This window comes from Myotis nattereri (assembly GCF_964212035.1).
Source record: "Myotis nattereri genome assembly, chromosome: 6".
Lineage (NCBI taxonomy): Eukaryota > Metazoa > Chordata > Mammalia > Chiroptera > Vespertilionidae > Myotis > Myotis nattereri.
This window is the reverse complement of record NC_138081.1, coordinates 95,276,993-95,292,969: the sequence shown is the minus strand read 5'-3', so window position 1 is coordinate 95,292,969 and position 15,977 is coordinate 95,276,993. Positions and strand designations below refer to the sequence as shown.

The 15,977-nt window shown below is 50.7% G+C and overlaps 1 protein-coding gene across 2 annotated transcripts in view; it reads right to left on the bottom strand.

The window, feature by feature from the left end:
• The window catches only part of ZDHHC14 (zDHHC palmitoyltransferase 14), a gene marked incomplete at its 5' end in the record, with an annotated part of 177,790 nt that overhangs the window by 52,416 nt on the left and 109,397 nt on the right, over nt 1-15,977 (bottom strand). For both annotated transcript variants that reach the window (XM_081095109.1, XM_081095110.1), the window contains one exon: nt 7,703-7,863. In XM_081095109.1, coding sequence (XP_080951235.1) covers nt 7,703-7,863 — 161 coding nt within the window. The remainder of the gene's footprint in view (nt 1-7,702; nt 7,864-15,977) is intronic.

Here is a 15,977-nt window from a genome sequence, read left to right as displayed (position 1 = left end):
GCCTTCAGCGAGTGACTGTACATACAGTGAAATCAGGGCCCAGAGAAGGTAAAACTTTCCCCAAGGTCACACAGCAAGTGGGAGAGCCCCTTCCCATAGCCAGTTTACTTCTAATAAAAACATATGGACTTTGAAATCGGTAAAGCACTATCCAAAGAAAATGGATTTATTGACATAGTTATTATTAATAAGCAATAATAATAAGTAATAATAATAATAAGTCAGCGTGGCTCAGTGGTTAAGCATTGATCTGTGAACCAGGAAGTCACGGTTTGATTCCTGGTCAGGGCACATGCCCAGGTTGCAGGCTCAGCCCCTGGTGTGGGGTGTACAGGGAGAAGCCAATCAATGATTCTCTCTCATCACTGATGTTTTTATCTCTCTCTCCCTCCCTCTCCCTTCCTTTCTGAGTTCAATAAAAATGTATTTTTTTAAAAAAGAATAAGATACCACTTACAAGCACTGCAGGGAGGTTGTTCCACTGAATGGGTCTGCGGTTAAAATATGACCTGAGAGCTTAGGAGGAGGGGAAGCAGACGCTGACTGCGGGAGAGGAAGTCGCAGGTCGGGTCATGGTCACGGTCACCGTCACCACTGAGAGGTGGGAAGGAATCAAGGCCGGGCTTCTCAGCTTTCAGGAACCACCGCTGTCTTGTTTAAAAGGCAGCTCCTGGCTCAGCTGGCGGGCGGGGCCTGCGGTCCTGCCCGTCTCCTAGGCTCCCAGGTGTGTTGATGTGGCTCTTTCCTGGACCTCGGACCTCGGACCTTGCTTTGAGTAACAAGGATTTAGGGTTTAGGTTTCAGAAGCAAACAAGTCCAAGGAGAGGCACAGGACCTCATGTGGAGTAGGGGCCCTAGGGCCAAGTCCGGGGGCTGTCACCGAGGAGCTCTGTGCAAGCACAGGTGGATGTGTACCTGTCTCCCTCTGAGCCTCGCCTGCCAGTCTGTAAGCTGAGGGCTTGTCCAGGATGCTGGCCAGGGCTGCTGGGATGTCACGCCTGCAGACAGGAAGCCCTCTCGGTAGCTGGGAGGGTCTCCGCATCGGCAGCTGTCTCCCTGCCCCAGGGGGAGGGTGGCCTTTGATCTCCAGTCACATGCTCCGGACCACCTGTGGCATATTCTTGAACCACATGGTCCCAATTTTTCCACCCTTTTCATGCCATTTGGTCTTTCGCTTCCCATGCTCCCTCGAGGCTGACCTTTTCCTCACCCTTGTTGCTGCATCATCCTTCCCCTTCCATGGCCCGGGGTACAGAACTGATTATAATTGCAGTGCGTTTCCTTTCTTTTTAAGCAAAGCATGTCAACACTGTTCTATGCCATCATTTTGCTGATTGAACACAAACTCGTGAAAGAATGTGACACTGGTGCTGAGAGATAAAGGTTTAGAGAGAGAGAGAGAGATTTAGAGAGAGCGAGACTCCCCTTACCTGAAATGAAGTAAGACCATTGCTTTTAGGGAGGAGTTCACCAATTCTAAAAATTCCAATCTTTCCTACAGAATTGTGCATATGTACACATAGGCAAGTCACACCTTCAACTGTGTGAGGAGAGGCACCCAGTGGATTCAGGATGGGAAGTACGGGAGCCACTAAAACACTATGTGGATTTAGGAACTTCGATTCCCAAGCTCAGAGCAGCCTGAGCTCGAAAGTGTGATCTCATCAAGTTAAAGGGCCCCGTCATCTAAATTTCTGTTCCTGTGAGAAGGAGCCGCGCACCGCGTGCCTCCCACAGAGCCGCCTGGAGGGCCGCTAAGGGGACCCTGCCAGGGCATCATGGGACGGTGGAGCTGTGGGTGCCGCCTCCGTCAGTGTCAGTCTCCACTCCGACCAGCACAGGCCCCATCCCACCCTCACAGACGAGTAGATACGTTCAAATCAGGAACTGGCTTTGGTTGCCACACCATGGACACTCCCACACACTGGCGTTTTATTGGAAGAAGTCAGACAGGCCCCAGTGAACTTTCCGGATGAAAATGCCCATCCTTCCAAACCCCGTGGAAACACAAAGTCTCCAGCTCCTTCCCTCCCTCAGAAGTAAACCTTCAGAACCTCGTGGTATTTCCCCGAACACCGAACACCGTAATTTGGACGGTGACATCTGGTTCCAGCTCTCCCGGCTGGGATTTGTTTTTAAAGGGACAGTGAGGCATTCTGACTTTCGGAGGCACCACCCTGTGTTTGTGCAGGAGGATGGCGGCCTCCCCTTCCCAGGCATCTGTGCACACTGCACAAAGCTAGCAACTTCGCCCTGACCAGTTTGGCTCAGTGGATGGAGCGTCGGCCTGTGGACTCAAGGGTCCCAGGTTCGATTCCGGTCAAGGGCATGTACGTTGGTTGCGGGCACATCTCCAGTAGGGGGTGTGCAGGAGGCAGCTGATCGATGTTTCTCCCTCATCGATGTTTCTAGCTCTCTATCCCTCTCCCTTCCTCTCTGTAAAAAAATCAATAAAATATATTAAAAAAAAAAAAAAGCTAGCGATTTCCCACAAACAGGGATCTACTGTTTTTATTCCTCGAATGCCAGCTTCTTCAAAAGCCTTTGTCTCTTCCAGAAGGTATTTCGGACACAGGGGACGCCCGCTGCCCACTTTCCCTGGCTCCTTCACAAGCACCTTGGGGAACCTGATGGGGGACGAGTCCGACATCACTGGAGAGGCCCCTGTATCGCCAGGCAGCACCAAGAGGCGCGCCAGGTCACTGTAGCTTCCCTGTACAGTGGGGCCTTGACTTACGAGTTTAATTCGTTCCATGACGGAGCTCGTAACTCAAATTACTCGCAAGTCAAATCAATAGTGAGACACGTGATGCTGGGCTGATGTGGCGTTCACTGTAACGTTCGCTGCACCAGCTAGCGGTGGGGTATCTGAAGCTGACTTGTAACCCGAAGTTTAGCTCGCAACTCAAAGCAAAAAATCGGCCGAGAGACGGCTCATTATCTTGAAAAACTCGTTAGTCGGGACACTCGTAAGTCAAGGCCCCACTGTACTTCTTCCTTCTCTGCCCACAGGGGCCAGGATTTGAGAACCAGGCTCTCCAGCCACCGTGATGTGATGGGAGAGGCAGCAGATGGGACAGGAGAGTTGAGGGCTGCACGATGGAGACAGACTATGACGTACGGGCCACGGGAAGTGCCACCTGCCCCTCAGGGCCTGGCTCCCCAAGGTAACTAGATGGTGGGCAGTGCCGTGCTGTGGTTCAGGGCACGGACCTGCACGAACCCCAGCCCTGGCCCAGGGACCTGTGGGAAATCACGTTTCCTCCTGAGCACCAGCTTTCTCATCAACGCAGCCGGAGCACTTACAGTGACGCAGCGCCAGTGAGCGGCGGTCGTGAGTGTTGGGTGAGGTCGTCATGGGAAGAGCTACTTGATGCCGGCTGCCCGGCACGGGAGAAGCCCTCGATGAGAACCAGCTACTGCTATTATTCTACCTGCTCATCGTGGGCAAATAAGCCACTGCTGTACAGGACAAGCACGGGAACGTTTCATTCTAAGGGGCGCAGCTAAATGCTTAAGCGGGTGCCTGGAAGGGACTGTCCCAAAGCTAATGAAACGGCGTCACAGTCAGTCTGGGGAGAACAGGGCGCAGAGCAGCGGGGGGTGGGGTGGGGAAGGCGGGGACTCTGAACAGTGCGCTGAGCCTCACAGAATGGTCACGAGATGCCGAAGCGACCACTGCAACAAGAATTCCACAGAGGATAAGCTGCGGGCACTCTGGAGGTGAGTCGGGGATGCAAATAAGAATTGGGGAAAATGGTCAGAAAATGTCACCTTCCGAAAAGAAAACGGGCAAAAGTCAAATTAACCACCCATGCTGCCTGCTGGCTTTTTTCACCTTTTTTTTTTTTTTTTTTTTAGCGTATTCAGAAGTATGGACATCTAGTGTGCAGTGCACACAGTGCTCGCAAAGCGTGTGGAAGATTTAACCACAGATCAACCACAGACAGCAGAATAATCACAAGGCAAAAAATAAAAAACCATAAAAATTTAAAGTAACTTTATGGTGAATACTACCAATAGAAATAACTAACAAAAAAAGAAATCAATAATGGTTTAAAAAATGTACATGGTAAAATATTAAATCACCAGGAAAATTTGACTTAGTGGATATAACAGTTCTGTAAGAAAATTCATATTGCAATGTTTGTGATGTAAAAAAGCAGTTATAAAGTTTATGTAGAGAAAGCAATTACTCCAATAAAAATAATTTTAGTAAAATAAAAGTGTAAGTGGGAAAAATTGGAAATGGTTTAGCTTTGCAATAGAGAAAACTGACTATGGTCTTAAATCGGTGTAATAGTGTTCTCAGAAAGTATTTTCTTCAACAGAAATCCATTGGTGCTGTTAAAATTGCAATTATAATATTTCTACTGTGAAACACAGAATGAGAGTCTTTGGGGGGAAAAGTCTGGCAAGTGGAATAGGTGCTGACACCATCCTGTCCCCATGGAAGTCCTCCCAGGCCTTGGGCTCTCTGGGCCGGTGCAGATGGGGCTGCCAGCAGGGCCTGTGCCTCCCCAGCACCCAGAGCCACCGAGCCGCCTTCCTAACCCTCCTCCAGGGAGGTCGACTCTGAGGCCTAATTTAGGAATCGGTGCGAGATAAACTTTAGTCTTAGAAACACTGATTAGCTCTGTGTGCTACAGGAACGTGTTTTGTATGAGAATTTGACCGAAAGAGTAGGGGTGGGAAGATGAGAGAGGAAGAAGGAAGAGGAGGAAAAGAGAAGGAGGAGAGGAAGAGGAGAGGAGGGGGAGGAGAGATGAAGATGGAGGAGGAGGGGGGAGGGGGAGAGGTAAGAGGGAGGGCTGGAGGAAGAGAGGGACAAAGAGAGAGGGAGGAGGGACACACACACACACACACACACACACACACGCGCGCGCGTCGCACTGTCTGGCAGAGCGGTGTTCTAGCCGGTAGCACAAGTGCCCAGTGAACAGAGTTCAGGCTCTGCCACAGCGCAGGCGACTTTTTGAAGTCCACCAGCTTCCTGGGATCCGATTCCACCTCCCCGGCAGGATCATTCTTGGTGTCAGGGCTACCTTGTCACAGGAGAGCTTCCTAAGTAACTCATTTCAGCCCGCGGCTGACTTCCTGGCTTCCGCGTCCTCAGGAGGGTCGGGGCGGGAAAGAAGGTGCGCGGTGCACGTGGGCGTGGGCAGAGCGAGGCCCGCTGCTTTGCTGCCCGGAGAGGTCGATCTCTAATCGACACAAAACGCTCTGATCCCAAACCAGTCGCCGAGTGTCTGGCTGTCCGAGTGAACTAAAGAAATGGCGTTTCCGAGACTCGTTTCCAAGCAGGACTCCAGGGACCCATCGAGGCCTCCCTGGGCCCCTGCTGCCCTTCTTTGCTGTCTATTTGGTGACAATACAAGTTACCGGGAAAGTTCTTTCAGAAAAACACTGTGTAAGGCGTTTCAGGAGACTTGTCACGACTGAGACACACAGCCTCCCGCTCACCAGGAGGCTGAAGACGGTGTTCAGATCCTCGGCAAACCTTTAACAAGTCACCCAGAGGGCTGACTTCGGGCGGGTATTATGGGCTTCTAGAAGTAGAGGTATACTACAAATAATTAGAATTAATAACCCTAATAATAAAAAGTTTCTAAGTCTCATTTTTCATGTTTTTAGTTGGATAGCACAAAATAAATGTGCTAAGATTCCACTGAAACATAATGTTATTTTCCACAGAAACACATGGAGGGCTCGATATGAAGTATTAGAACCCCCACTACCAGCGCTGCCGTCCGTTCCTACCACATTGCGGGTCGGTTTTTATGAGAATCTATGTTTGCGGAAGGTGAAGAGAAAACTGGGTGGGGAAAGAGGATAATTTATCTTAGAAAAGTACTACCATTCTCTGAGCTAACCTGACAAGAACCCTACAGGATGTGTGTCACGGTCCCCATTTACGGATGAGAGCAGGAGGTGTGACATTCAGAAGGTGCAGACCAGCCTAGGGTCACACAGCTCAGAGCGGGAGCCCTTCTTCCTCCTCTCTCCTTCCCTTCTCCCTCCGTTATAGCTTTGGCGGATGTACTGTGTTATAACTTACACACCGTGATAGTGTAGTTGTGATAGTGTAGTATCCATTACAAATGTGTAGTAGAATGGTTTTAGCAAATTTATTATCACTGCAACCTAATTTTAGATCATTTTCATTACTCCAAACAGTCCTGGCATGTCTGTGTGCATCAACCCTCATCCCCCCCAACCCCCAGCCCAGGCCGCCACCAACCTGCTTTCTCTCTCTAAAGATCTGCCCTTTCTGGGCATTTCATGTAAACAGAATCATAGAAGCACAAAACTCTTGTCTTCCGATCTGGCCTCTTTCACTTCGCATAACGTTTTAAGGTTCACCCACGTTGTAGCTACGTGCTCATGTGATGTGGCACAGACGGCGCAGTTTCTATAGGCTCGTCCTGTTCCCTGGAGGACACTGTGCCCGAGTCCCCTCTCTCCCCCCTGACATGTCAACCTGGAAAGAACGAGGGCTGAGACTTCTTCCATTTAACTTCTTCCCCACAAACGTGCCTGGAAGTGATCAAGTTCAGTGATAGCCTTAATAAATTATTAATGTGCTAGAAATGCAAAGCCTGAAAGCATGAATTATTTGAAATCCCAAGATGCAATGACTAAGAAGGAGCTGTATTTAAGGATTTTCCTCCCCCTTCTTCCCCGCCTCAGGACACAGGAAGGCTGCTTCCCACCTGACTACTCGCCATGCACTCCCACCAGCAACTCCTTTACCGCTCTCCTCCCAGGAGACAGGGGCGAAGGATAGAGGCAGAAGCTCAGAGAAGGACACAGCTGTGCCTCGGGGCCTGGGGATGGTGGACCAGAGCAGACGCTCTCTACTGAGGCCCAGACCTGCACCCATTGCCCTGGGGCAAGGGGATCTTCCAGCCGAGTGAGGCTGGGCGAGGCGTCCGGGCGTCGGGGGAGCAGGGAGAGGACGTCTGCCCATGGTTTCTCATGCGTCACCTGACATTCACGGAGCCCTCACTGCCCTCCGCCATTCCTGTCCAATTATCACCGCGCCCCCAAAGCTACAAGTTCCCAAATGCACACTTCCCAGAAAAAGCTCTAATTTAATATAAAAAAAGGACTTTAAAAGTTTGTTGTGCGAGGGATTAGGATTTGTTTTAATAGCTTTCAAGTGGATTGCGGTAAACTTCATCATAGGATCTCATTATCTAAGGAAAACTGAAGCTATTCATCTCAATACATAGATCACAAATACATATCTTAGCTATGCTGTAATAGAGAGATTCTTTCTGGTCACTGGCCGGGGAAATGAACCAGTAGTTTCAGGGTTAGTTTATAGTTTAGTCTCCGTTTCCAGGTTTATACGATGGGGCCAGAGTTAGGCTACGATCACAAAAGAGCACAGGCACTGACCGCAGACTGGCAGGACCGATGTGGACACCTGGGTTTCGTGGAAACAGCAGGACACGGAGCTCAGTGGCGATGCTCGGTGAGGGGCACCCCCAGCCGCCGCAGGGGCACCCGTCCTGTCTTACCTCTGGCCACCTTCCATCCCACCTTCTACTCAGGTCATCCTGCGGACAGAGTGCGTGACGGCTTCGGGGACTCCGCCGCAGCTCCTCGTCCCGGCAGCGCCCGGGCCCTCTCGCGGGGCACCTGGGCTGGGCACGGGGGGAAGGGACCCAGGCTAAGGGCACATCTTCAGGGTTACCTATTTGCCTTTCCAGGTCGGCGGCTTCATCAGGCGTGGCTCGCGGAAGGACGCCGGGGTCACTGAAGCTGGTGCGAAGCAGGGTCCCCATCACGAAGAAGAACAGGATGCCACCAACCACGGGAATGGCAGGCGTGATTTTCACTGCGAGGTACGGGCAGCTGCCAGCAGGTGGGAAGGCGGGGGTGGGGGGAGAGAAAGGAAAGATAACGTCAGTAATCAGCAGTACGCAGTCTAGATTTTCCAAGAAGCTAAAGGCTTCTTTGGAGAAGCGAAATTGATTTCCATTAAAAATTCATCTATGCTCAGCATTTACATTTGGGGAGGCCTACCGGTCTCTCCCGCAGACGTGTAACCCTCCCTCCCCCGCCACAACCAGCCAGGCCCTCGGCCCCCACAGCGCCTCCCGCACAGACGCTGGCGGGAGAATGGGAACAGCCTGCTGTCCGATCAACACCGGACATACAGACACAGCCATGGGTCTGTGACCTTCCTCCCATCCCTGGAGACACCAGAATGAGCTGGCCTTTCCTCACTGGGTCACACAACCTGGGGCTCAAGATGCTGAGAAATGCAGATTCACCCTCAAAAGGCAAAAAAAGATTTTTTAATCAATATTTTTGGAGTTTATCTATTAAAAGAGGTTAATGAGCTATGGAAATGAACTTGCAACCAGTCTCCAGAAAGAATGAAAGGGGGTTCGGTGGCTGGGAGATTATACCGCCTGCTCTCCAGGAAGGACTGGAGCTACCATGGCTGAGCACGGCCAGCGCATTCTGGGAAGCCCGTCACGGTCCCCAGCCCAGGAGCTGACGTGCAGCCTGGCGGTGGTGGCCAGGGAAGGGGTCCTTGGACAGACTCAAGTCCAGGCCAGCAGGGCTCTGGGGGCCAGGGACCAGGGCAGCTGGGCTCACCACGCCCTGGCCCACGATCGCGGCCCCCTGACGCCACAGAGAGCGAGAGAGGCCGAGTGAGAATTAGCTCAGTGCCTGAGACTGAGTGAAGGACGGGGTCTGGTAGCCGTGGCCATATCTATTGTCACCACGCTCAGCGCCATCATGGGCGCCGAGGACCACAGCACGCAATCACAGAGCTGTAACAGCCAGAGTGAAAAGCGCCTCCCCGAGGCTCACCTCATCAGTGACTCTCTTCCAGGTACTGAAGGCGAAACTGGGCTAGAGAAGGATGAGGAGGTAGCTGGGCTCCGTCGTGGGGGTGTTGGGGGCCAGCACCCCACGCCCGTGCAGTGCTTACCGGGGGCTGGTAAGGTGCCTGATGGGATGGCAAGGTGATGTCCAGGCCTCAAGGACCACAGGCCATGATCCCCTCTGCCAGGGCCAGACACTGGCGAGTCAGAGGCCGGGCCTCCAGGAGGATGGTGACGTGGACATAAGGGTGGCCACTGTGCACTGCAGGCCCACGGCCTCGCCTGAATGCCCTGCTCTGAAGAAACCCAGAGGCGTCCCAACTACTCTAAGAAGGTGGACAGGGACCCCAAACACCACCAGGTGGGACTTCCTGCCAGGCGGGTGGCCTCCAAAAGAGTCATGATTCAGAGACAAAAATATATGCCATTTCTAACATCTCTTCCTCTCTCCCACACCGAGCACCTGCAGAAACTGAGCAAAACAAACAAACGTCATGTCACCTCATCCGGACTGCCGGTTGTGACTTCTCTTCACAGGATTCATGGGAAACCATAAAAAACCACTGTCACTCCTGCTCCAATGTGGCCCGCCCAAACTCCCAGATACTTGGAGCCTTTTTAACATCCTCAGGGATTCTCAGAGGAAAGCAAATTTAGCAAAGAGAGCAAGAAGATATAAAAAACTTGCCCTAGCTGGTTTTAGAGCATCAGCCTGCAGACTGAAGGGTCCCAGGTTTGATTCCAGTCAAGGGCACACGCCTGGGTTGCGGGCTCAATCCCCAGTAGGGGGGCATGCAGGAGGCAGCAGATCAATGATTCTCTCTCATCACTGATGTTTCTCTCTCTCTCGCCCCTCTCCCTTCCTCTCTGAAATCAATAAAAATATATATTTTTTAAAAAGATATAAAGAACTTGCTGTGGGAAAATATATGTGAGAGAGTCTACCTAAAAAAATCCCCTCTGGGGAAGTCATCACTTAAATTATGAAAAGGACTTTATAAATACAACTAAGCCTGCTCTGCATAAAAACGGCGATTGCTGCCCTGGCTGGATGGCTCAGTCGGTTGAAATGTGCCATACAACAAAAGGTCTTGGGTTCAATCCCCGGTCAGGGCACGTATAGGAGGCAACCAATCCATGTTTCTCTCTCACATCAATGTTTCTCTCCATCTCTCTCTCCCTCTAAAATTAGTAAAAACAGAAAAGCTTCAAGTTAAATAAGGATTGAAGAAAGTGGCAAATAGCACTCAGTGTATACTCCTGGGTTAGTAACGGGAATATTTTCCTGCACCTAGGAGTCCCGAGACGAAGACTGAAGGTTGTAAAGGATGCACCTCCTCTCACATGGGCTCGTGCAGAGCTGGCATTTCAACTTGAGACACGTGGAGAATAAAAGTCTGGTCAGAAAATGACCGTCTTCCCTTTAGAGACTCAAAATAAACTGACAACAAAAATCACATATATACTGCACCGAACCCAAACTCCAACGCGGGGCTGCAGTGGGAGCAACACGTGAATCTGAAACACAACTTTCTCCATCTCCCTCTCAGACCTGCCCCTGCCCTTGCATGAACACGCGGGTCCAGGGCGTCCCCGGCCATGAGATGACGGGAACTAGAAGTGCACAGTCCCAGTGAACGTGGACACTTCTAACTCGATGAGTTAAACCTCCTCCTCGCACTCATCTAGCAGGTGCATCTGGCCCTCCGTGGCTCAGGCTGGAAAGTGCTGATCTGAACAGCTCCATCCCAGGTGGCTTTTGTATTGGGGGTCAACCAGATGTTTAAACTGCGCTCTGAGTCTGTGAGTTCTTCAGAGCCCCCACGGGACCCAAGTGTACTGCCTTGAGGCACCGTTGCCTTCCTTCTACCCAGAACCCACCCTTCTACCTCTCTCTCTCTCTCTTTTTTTTAAAAAAAATATATTTTTATTGATTTCAGAGAGGAAGGGAGAGGGAGAGAGAGATAGAAACATCAATGATGAGAGAGAATCATCGATTTGCTGCTTCCTGCACGCCCCCTACTGGGGATGGAACCTGAAACCTGGGCATGTGCTCTGACCGGGAATCGGACCGTGACCTCCTGGTTCATAGGTCAACATTCCACCACTGGGCCATTCTGGCCGGGCTCCTCCCTCATCTCTTTGCCCCCCACCCCCCACCCCCGTTCCTGTCTTGTCTAAAACCTGGCTGCACCCAATTCCTTGGCTCGGGCTTCCTCACCGGAGGACCAGCCCTCTGCCCCCCACAGGCCGCCTCTCAGTCTGCCCCCACACTGGCAGCTCTGTCCCACACGGCTCCGCTCAGAAGCCTGCACCCCCCCCCCTTTTCCTGCCACATCAAGTTCCAGCTCCTGGTCTGCCATCCATATCCTACTGCACACGCCCGTCTTGTCTCTCCTCCTCCTCGTCCTCCTCGTCCTCGTCCTCTGTCCCACTCCCCTTTTCGTGAGAAGGGCGGGCGGACCTCTCGGCCTTCCCAAACAGCCCCCCGCCCACCAGTCCCATCTCAGCTCCTTAAAGCCTCCCCAACGTTCAAGTTCCTCTAAAGCCGCTGTGAGAAGCTGACCTCGGCTCTCCCCAAACAGAAGGGAGGGCTTCTTTGTCTGGCCCTCCCCGATATGTTCGCTTGCCCCTGCCCTCCCTGCGGGACTGCGGCTCTCTGTGGACAGGCCTCCGGTGCCTGGCTGGGCTGAAGTCCCACAGGGCGAGACCCGCCACCGTGCGCCATGCATGGCAGGTGCCTGGTGACACTTGTTGAACTCAATGACTGGGACCCACTGACTGACGTTTACTGGAACACGGGAAAGAGGAAAGTGAGGTCAGCCGGGGCCTCCACATCACCATGTGCCTGTGTCTGGGCTCGCTTCTCTGTCCCCCAAGCCTGCCGGGTCCCCTGACTTTCTTCCAACAGGCGCAGAGGCTCTGCCTGTCCAGGAGGCTTCCGTGGCCGCGTTTACAAGGTGTGGACTCTCCTTGGTTCCCTGAGTCGGGCACGTAAATGAACACGGTGCCAGCATTAACTTGAACCTCTAACCCCTCCACGCGCTAAAGTTCTAGCAGATGAAACACCTCATGTTGGTACAAGTTGGTACAAGACGAGGTGCGCTGACAGTCCCCTGTCCTATCAGCCTCCATGTGACAAAGAACCATGTCAGTTTCTCCTTGAAATTCTGGACAATGCTCTTTACAAAAGCAGCAGAATTCACGCCCCTCAGCAAACCCTGAGGCCAGAGCTACACACATCCCTTCGAGCTGCTGCTCGGAAAAGCAGGGCACGTCTGCAGTCCTTCTGGTAAAGAGGAGGCAGCACGCAGACCTGATCACTAGACCTCCAGAGGCCAGGCCAGTGGGGGAGCTCCACCAGCCAGCCCTCCGCCACTGCAGGGCCTGACAGCCAAAGCTCCACAAAGAGAGAAGAAAACTCCTAGCCCGAGCCCAGAGCACTGGAAATGGCTCCTCCCCATTTCTGAGCGATGTCCCGAGTGGCATCTGCGAGGAGGAGCCCCCTTCCCCGAGGCTCTGGGTTTGATACAAGATGAGGCTGCAGCTGCCACAGCTGTAGACACCAAGCGGAGTCCTCTTTCCGTCCGAGGAACCGCGACCTACATACAGCCAGGGCCGCGCGGAAAAAGGCTGCCAGCGTCTCCGTCTTCCTGAAGCTCAGCGGGGAAGTGGCTGGAGGGAGGGCACGGGACGCTGAAAGCATGCATTTCACAGCAGAAAAGGAATGGGCGATGGTGGCACCGGACCAAACCTGCTAACGGATGCACAGCCTTCGGAACGGCCCCTGCTCCCACGCACATCCCTGCGAGCTGAGTTCCGACGTGATGATTGAATGTCTATTGTAAACTGCCAGCTCCCTGTGCTTAGAGTTGAAGAAGGGCCTTCCAGGTAACGAGTAGGAAGTGAAGCACTGCCAAGGATGGGAAGGAGTTCTTTCAGTTCCAATGGCAATCTTCTCAACTCACACACACACAAACACACTCACACACTCACACACACACACACTCACACACACACTCACACTCGCACACACACACACACTCACACACACACACTCACACACACACTCACACACACACACACACACTCACACACACACTCACACTCACACACACACACTCACACACACACACACTCACACACACACACACACTCACACACACACACTCACAGTGATTTCAGAGAGGAAGGGAACGGGAGAGAGAGAAACATCAACGATGAGAGAGAATCATTGATTGGCTGCCTCCTGCACATCCCACGCTGGGGATCGAGCCCACAACCCGGGCCTGTGCCCTGACTAAGAATCGAACTGTGACCTCCTGGTTGATAAGTCAATGCTCAAGCCCTGAGCCATGCCGGCCGGGCATCTTCTCAAACCTTTAGGAAAAACACTTATGTGCGCTTTGGTCTTCATACATGAAGGGTGGAACTGTTTGCTGGGAGCCATATTACCGGGCACCATGCAATTAGTGTGTTTTGTCATTAACTATGACACAATTATTTTGCCGTCAGATACTGACGTCCCAGAATCAATGCTGTCAGTAGTCCTGCTTTCATAGTCAGAGGCTGACTGCTTCACATGCTGGAATTTGACGTAAAACTGGTTCCTTGGACAGAATCCTGGGACAAAACTAACTTCTTCAACATTTCAGATAGAAAATCTGGATTTCATTATCGGGTAGCGAGGTCTCTCTGTTTTTTTCCACAGAACATTCTTTGGGGAAAGATTAGCTTTCCTTAAAAAACAAAACCAAAACAATATTAACAAGATGTAGCAGAAACATTAAAACCAAGAGGCCTTGGGAACCAAAAGTGGAGAATCTTTTTCCATATCAAAATGAGTCATCTGTTAATATTTTGCCTGCAAATGGATGCACAGAAAAAAAAAAAATCCTGTTAATTGTGGCTCAGGACCCATAACTACAACATGGCCTGGGCTTGATGCTTTTGTTCTGTGGGAACTTACGCATACGGATGCTATTCTTTATACATCAAAACAAGGTCGGCAATGAAAGCTGGTACAGGAAGTGTAAGTGGCCTTGCTTTGTTGATGCTGCATCCTAGCGGGTCCCTGTGCTCCAGAAATCACAAAGTTAACCTATTATTTTAAATTTCAGGGTCTTCATTGCCATGCATTTCCATAATGAACAGTTAAGGCAAATGATCATAAAGTGAAATAATCTGAGCCAATGACTCACACGTCTGAAACAATAACAGAGTAGCTTTGTGAAGAATGGAGGTTGTAAGGGTTATAATAAAAATGATCGTTCTCCTTTGCGTATGAGTCACTGTAAAAATAAATGTATTTTTCATGTATAGGCAGGGACATAAACACCATTAACTTTATGGTTTGTTCCTTAATCACATACACAGAAGTGTACCATTACAAGGCAATGCTAAGTACATTCCTTGGAGACAAATCGAGGGGAAAGGAGATGCAGAAATAGCATCCACTCACAATGCCAGGATGTGGAAAAACAAAAAGATGACTTCATAAAGCTCCTAAGAGCACCATTCCTCTACGAGACACCCCATGGCAGCACCCCGTGTTTGCAAAGCTCCTGCTTAGTAATTGCACACAATCATGAATCTACCAATATGACATGTAAATAAACAGGGTCAGGGACCAAAGCGGGGAAACGTAACAAGAGAAACCTGGCAGGAATAACTCAGACCCAGAGAGCAGGGGTGGGTGAGAGTGGAACTCCGCTCATAAATCTGTAGGCTGTAAAGATGACTCACCACGTCATCAAAAGCTCCGCAGGCTCACTGTTACAGCCATCTCCGTCTACTTTCCTATTGGACAAATGTAGCTTCCAGGCTCACGAAGGGAAGGAGGCGGAGGACCCACCCTACGGACCGGGCACAGGCCTAGGGAACCTGGTGCTCCCCTGCAGGCCTCCCCACCAGGTGCCGGCGTACCACAGGGATGTCTCTGGACACAGTCCAGTCTCGCCTGAAGCCTGTCGAGCTCCTATGTGACAAAGTCATTGTCGTGATTGTTAATTCGGGGGTCCCCAGACCACCCAGATAGATGAAGTTATAGACAGAGAGCCTGGGAAACTGTAGTTTACAAACACAGGCGTCCAATCCAAGTGTGTTCACAGCCCGATACACCCATCTACCATCAGGAATGTGCAAGGGCCTACGAGGGAGAACTGGTGTTTCAAAGTTTTTGCCAAGTGATTTTGAGTTTGATTCAAAATTCCAGGAAGCCAAAGGTTTCTGATGGATGTGTAAACAACAGGAGGGAAGCCAGCACTCCTCTGCCCCGAGCTGGCTCTCTATTACTGAGTTGTACGGGTTCCTTACATGTTGTGGATATCAACCCCCTATCGAATGTATCATCTGCCAGCAGATTCTCCCAGGCAGCACGGGGCCTTTTCGTTTTGGGTTCCTTCGCTGTGCAGAAGCTTTTCAGTTCTATGTAGTCCCGTTTGTTTATTTTTACTTTTGTTTCTCTTGTTCAAGGGTATGTGTCCAAAAAGATATTACCCAAACTGATGTCAGATAGTTTACTTCCCCTGTCTTCTTCTGGGAGGTTTATGGTTTCAGGCCTTCCATTTAAGTCTTTACCCTGTTGCGTTTATTTTTGTATATGGTGTAAGAGAGTGGTCCAGTTTTATTTTAATTTTTTTTGCATGTCATCTGTCCAGGTTTTTCAACATGAATTCTTGGAGAGACTGTCATTATTTTTACCTCCTTTGTCATAGATTAATTGCCCCTATAAGTGAGGGTTTATTTTTGAGGCATCTATTCTATTCCGTGATCTATTTGTCTGGGTTTTTTTTGTTTTGTTTTTTGTGCCAGTACCACACTGGTTTGATTATTATAGCTTTGTCACATAGTTTGAGATCTGGGAACATGGTGTCTCCAATTTTGTTCTTCTTTCAGGATGGCTTTGGCTATTCGGGGTCTTTTGTGGTTCCATATAAATTTTAGGATGATTTGTTCTGTTTCTGAGCAGAATGACATCAGTATTTTGATAGGAATTGCACTGAATCTGTAAATGGATCATATAACTCAAGAACAAAAAATAAGCAGTAGGTATACCAGCTATGAGGAAAGACATCGACAAGAACACAAACCCCTCCCCTGATTTACTGTGTCCAGGCCTCCATGGCT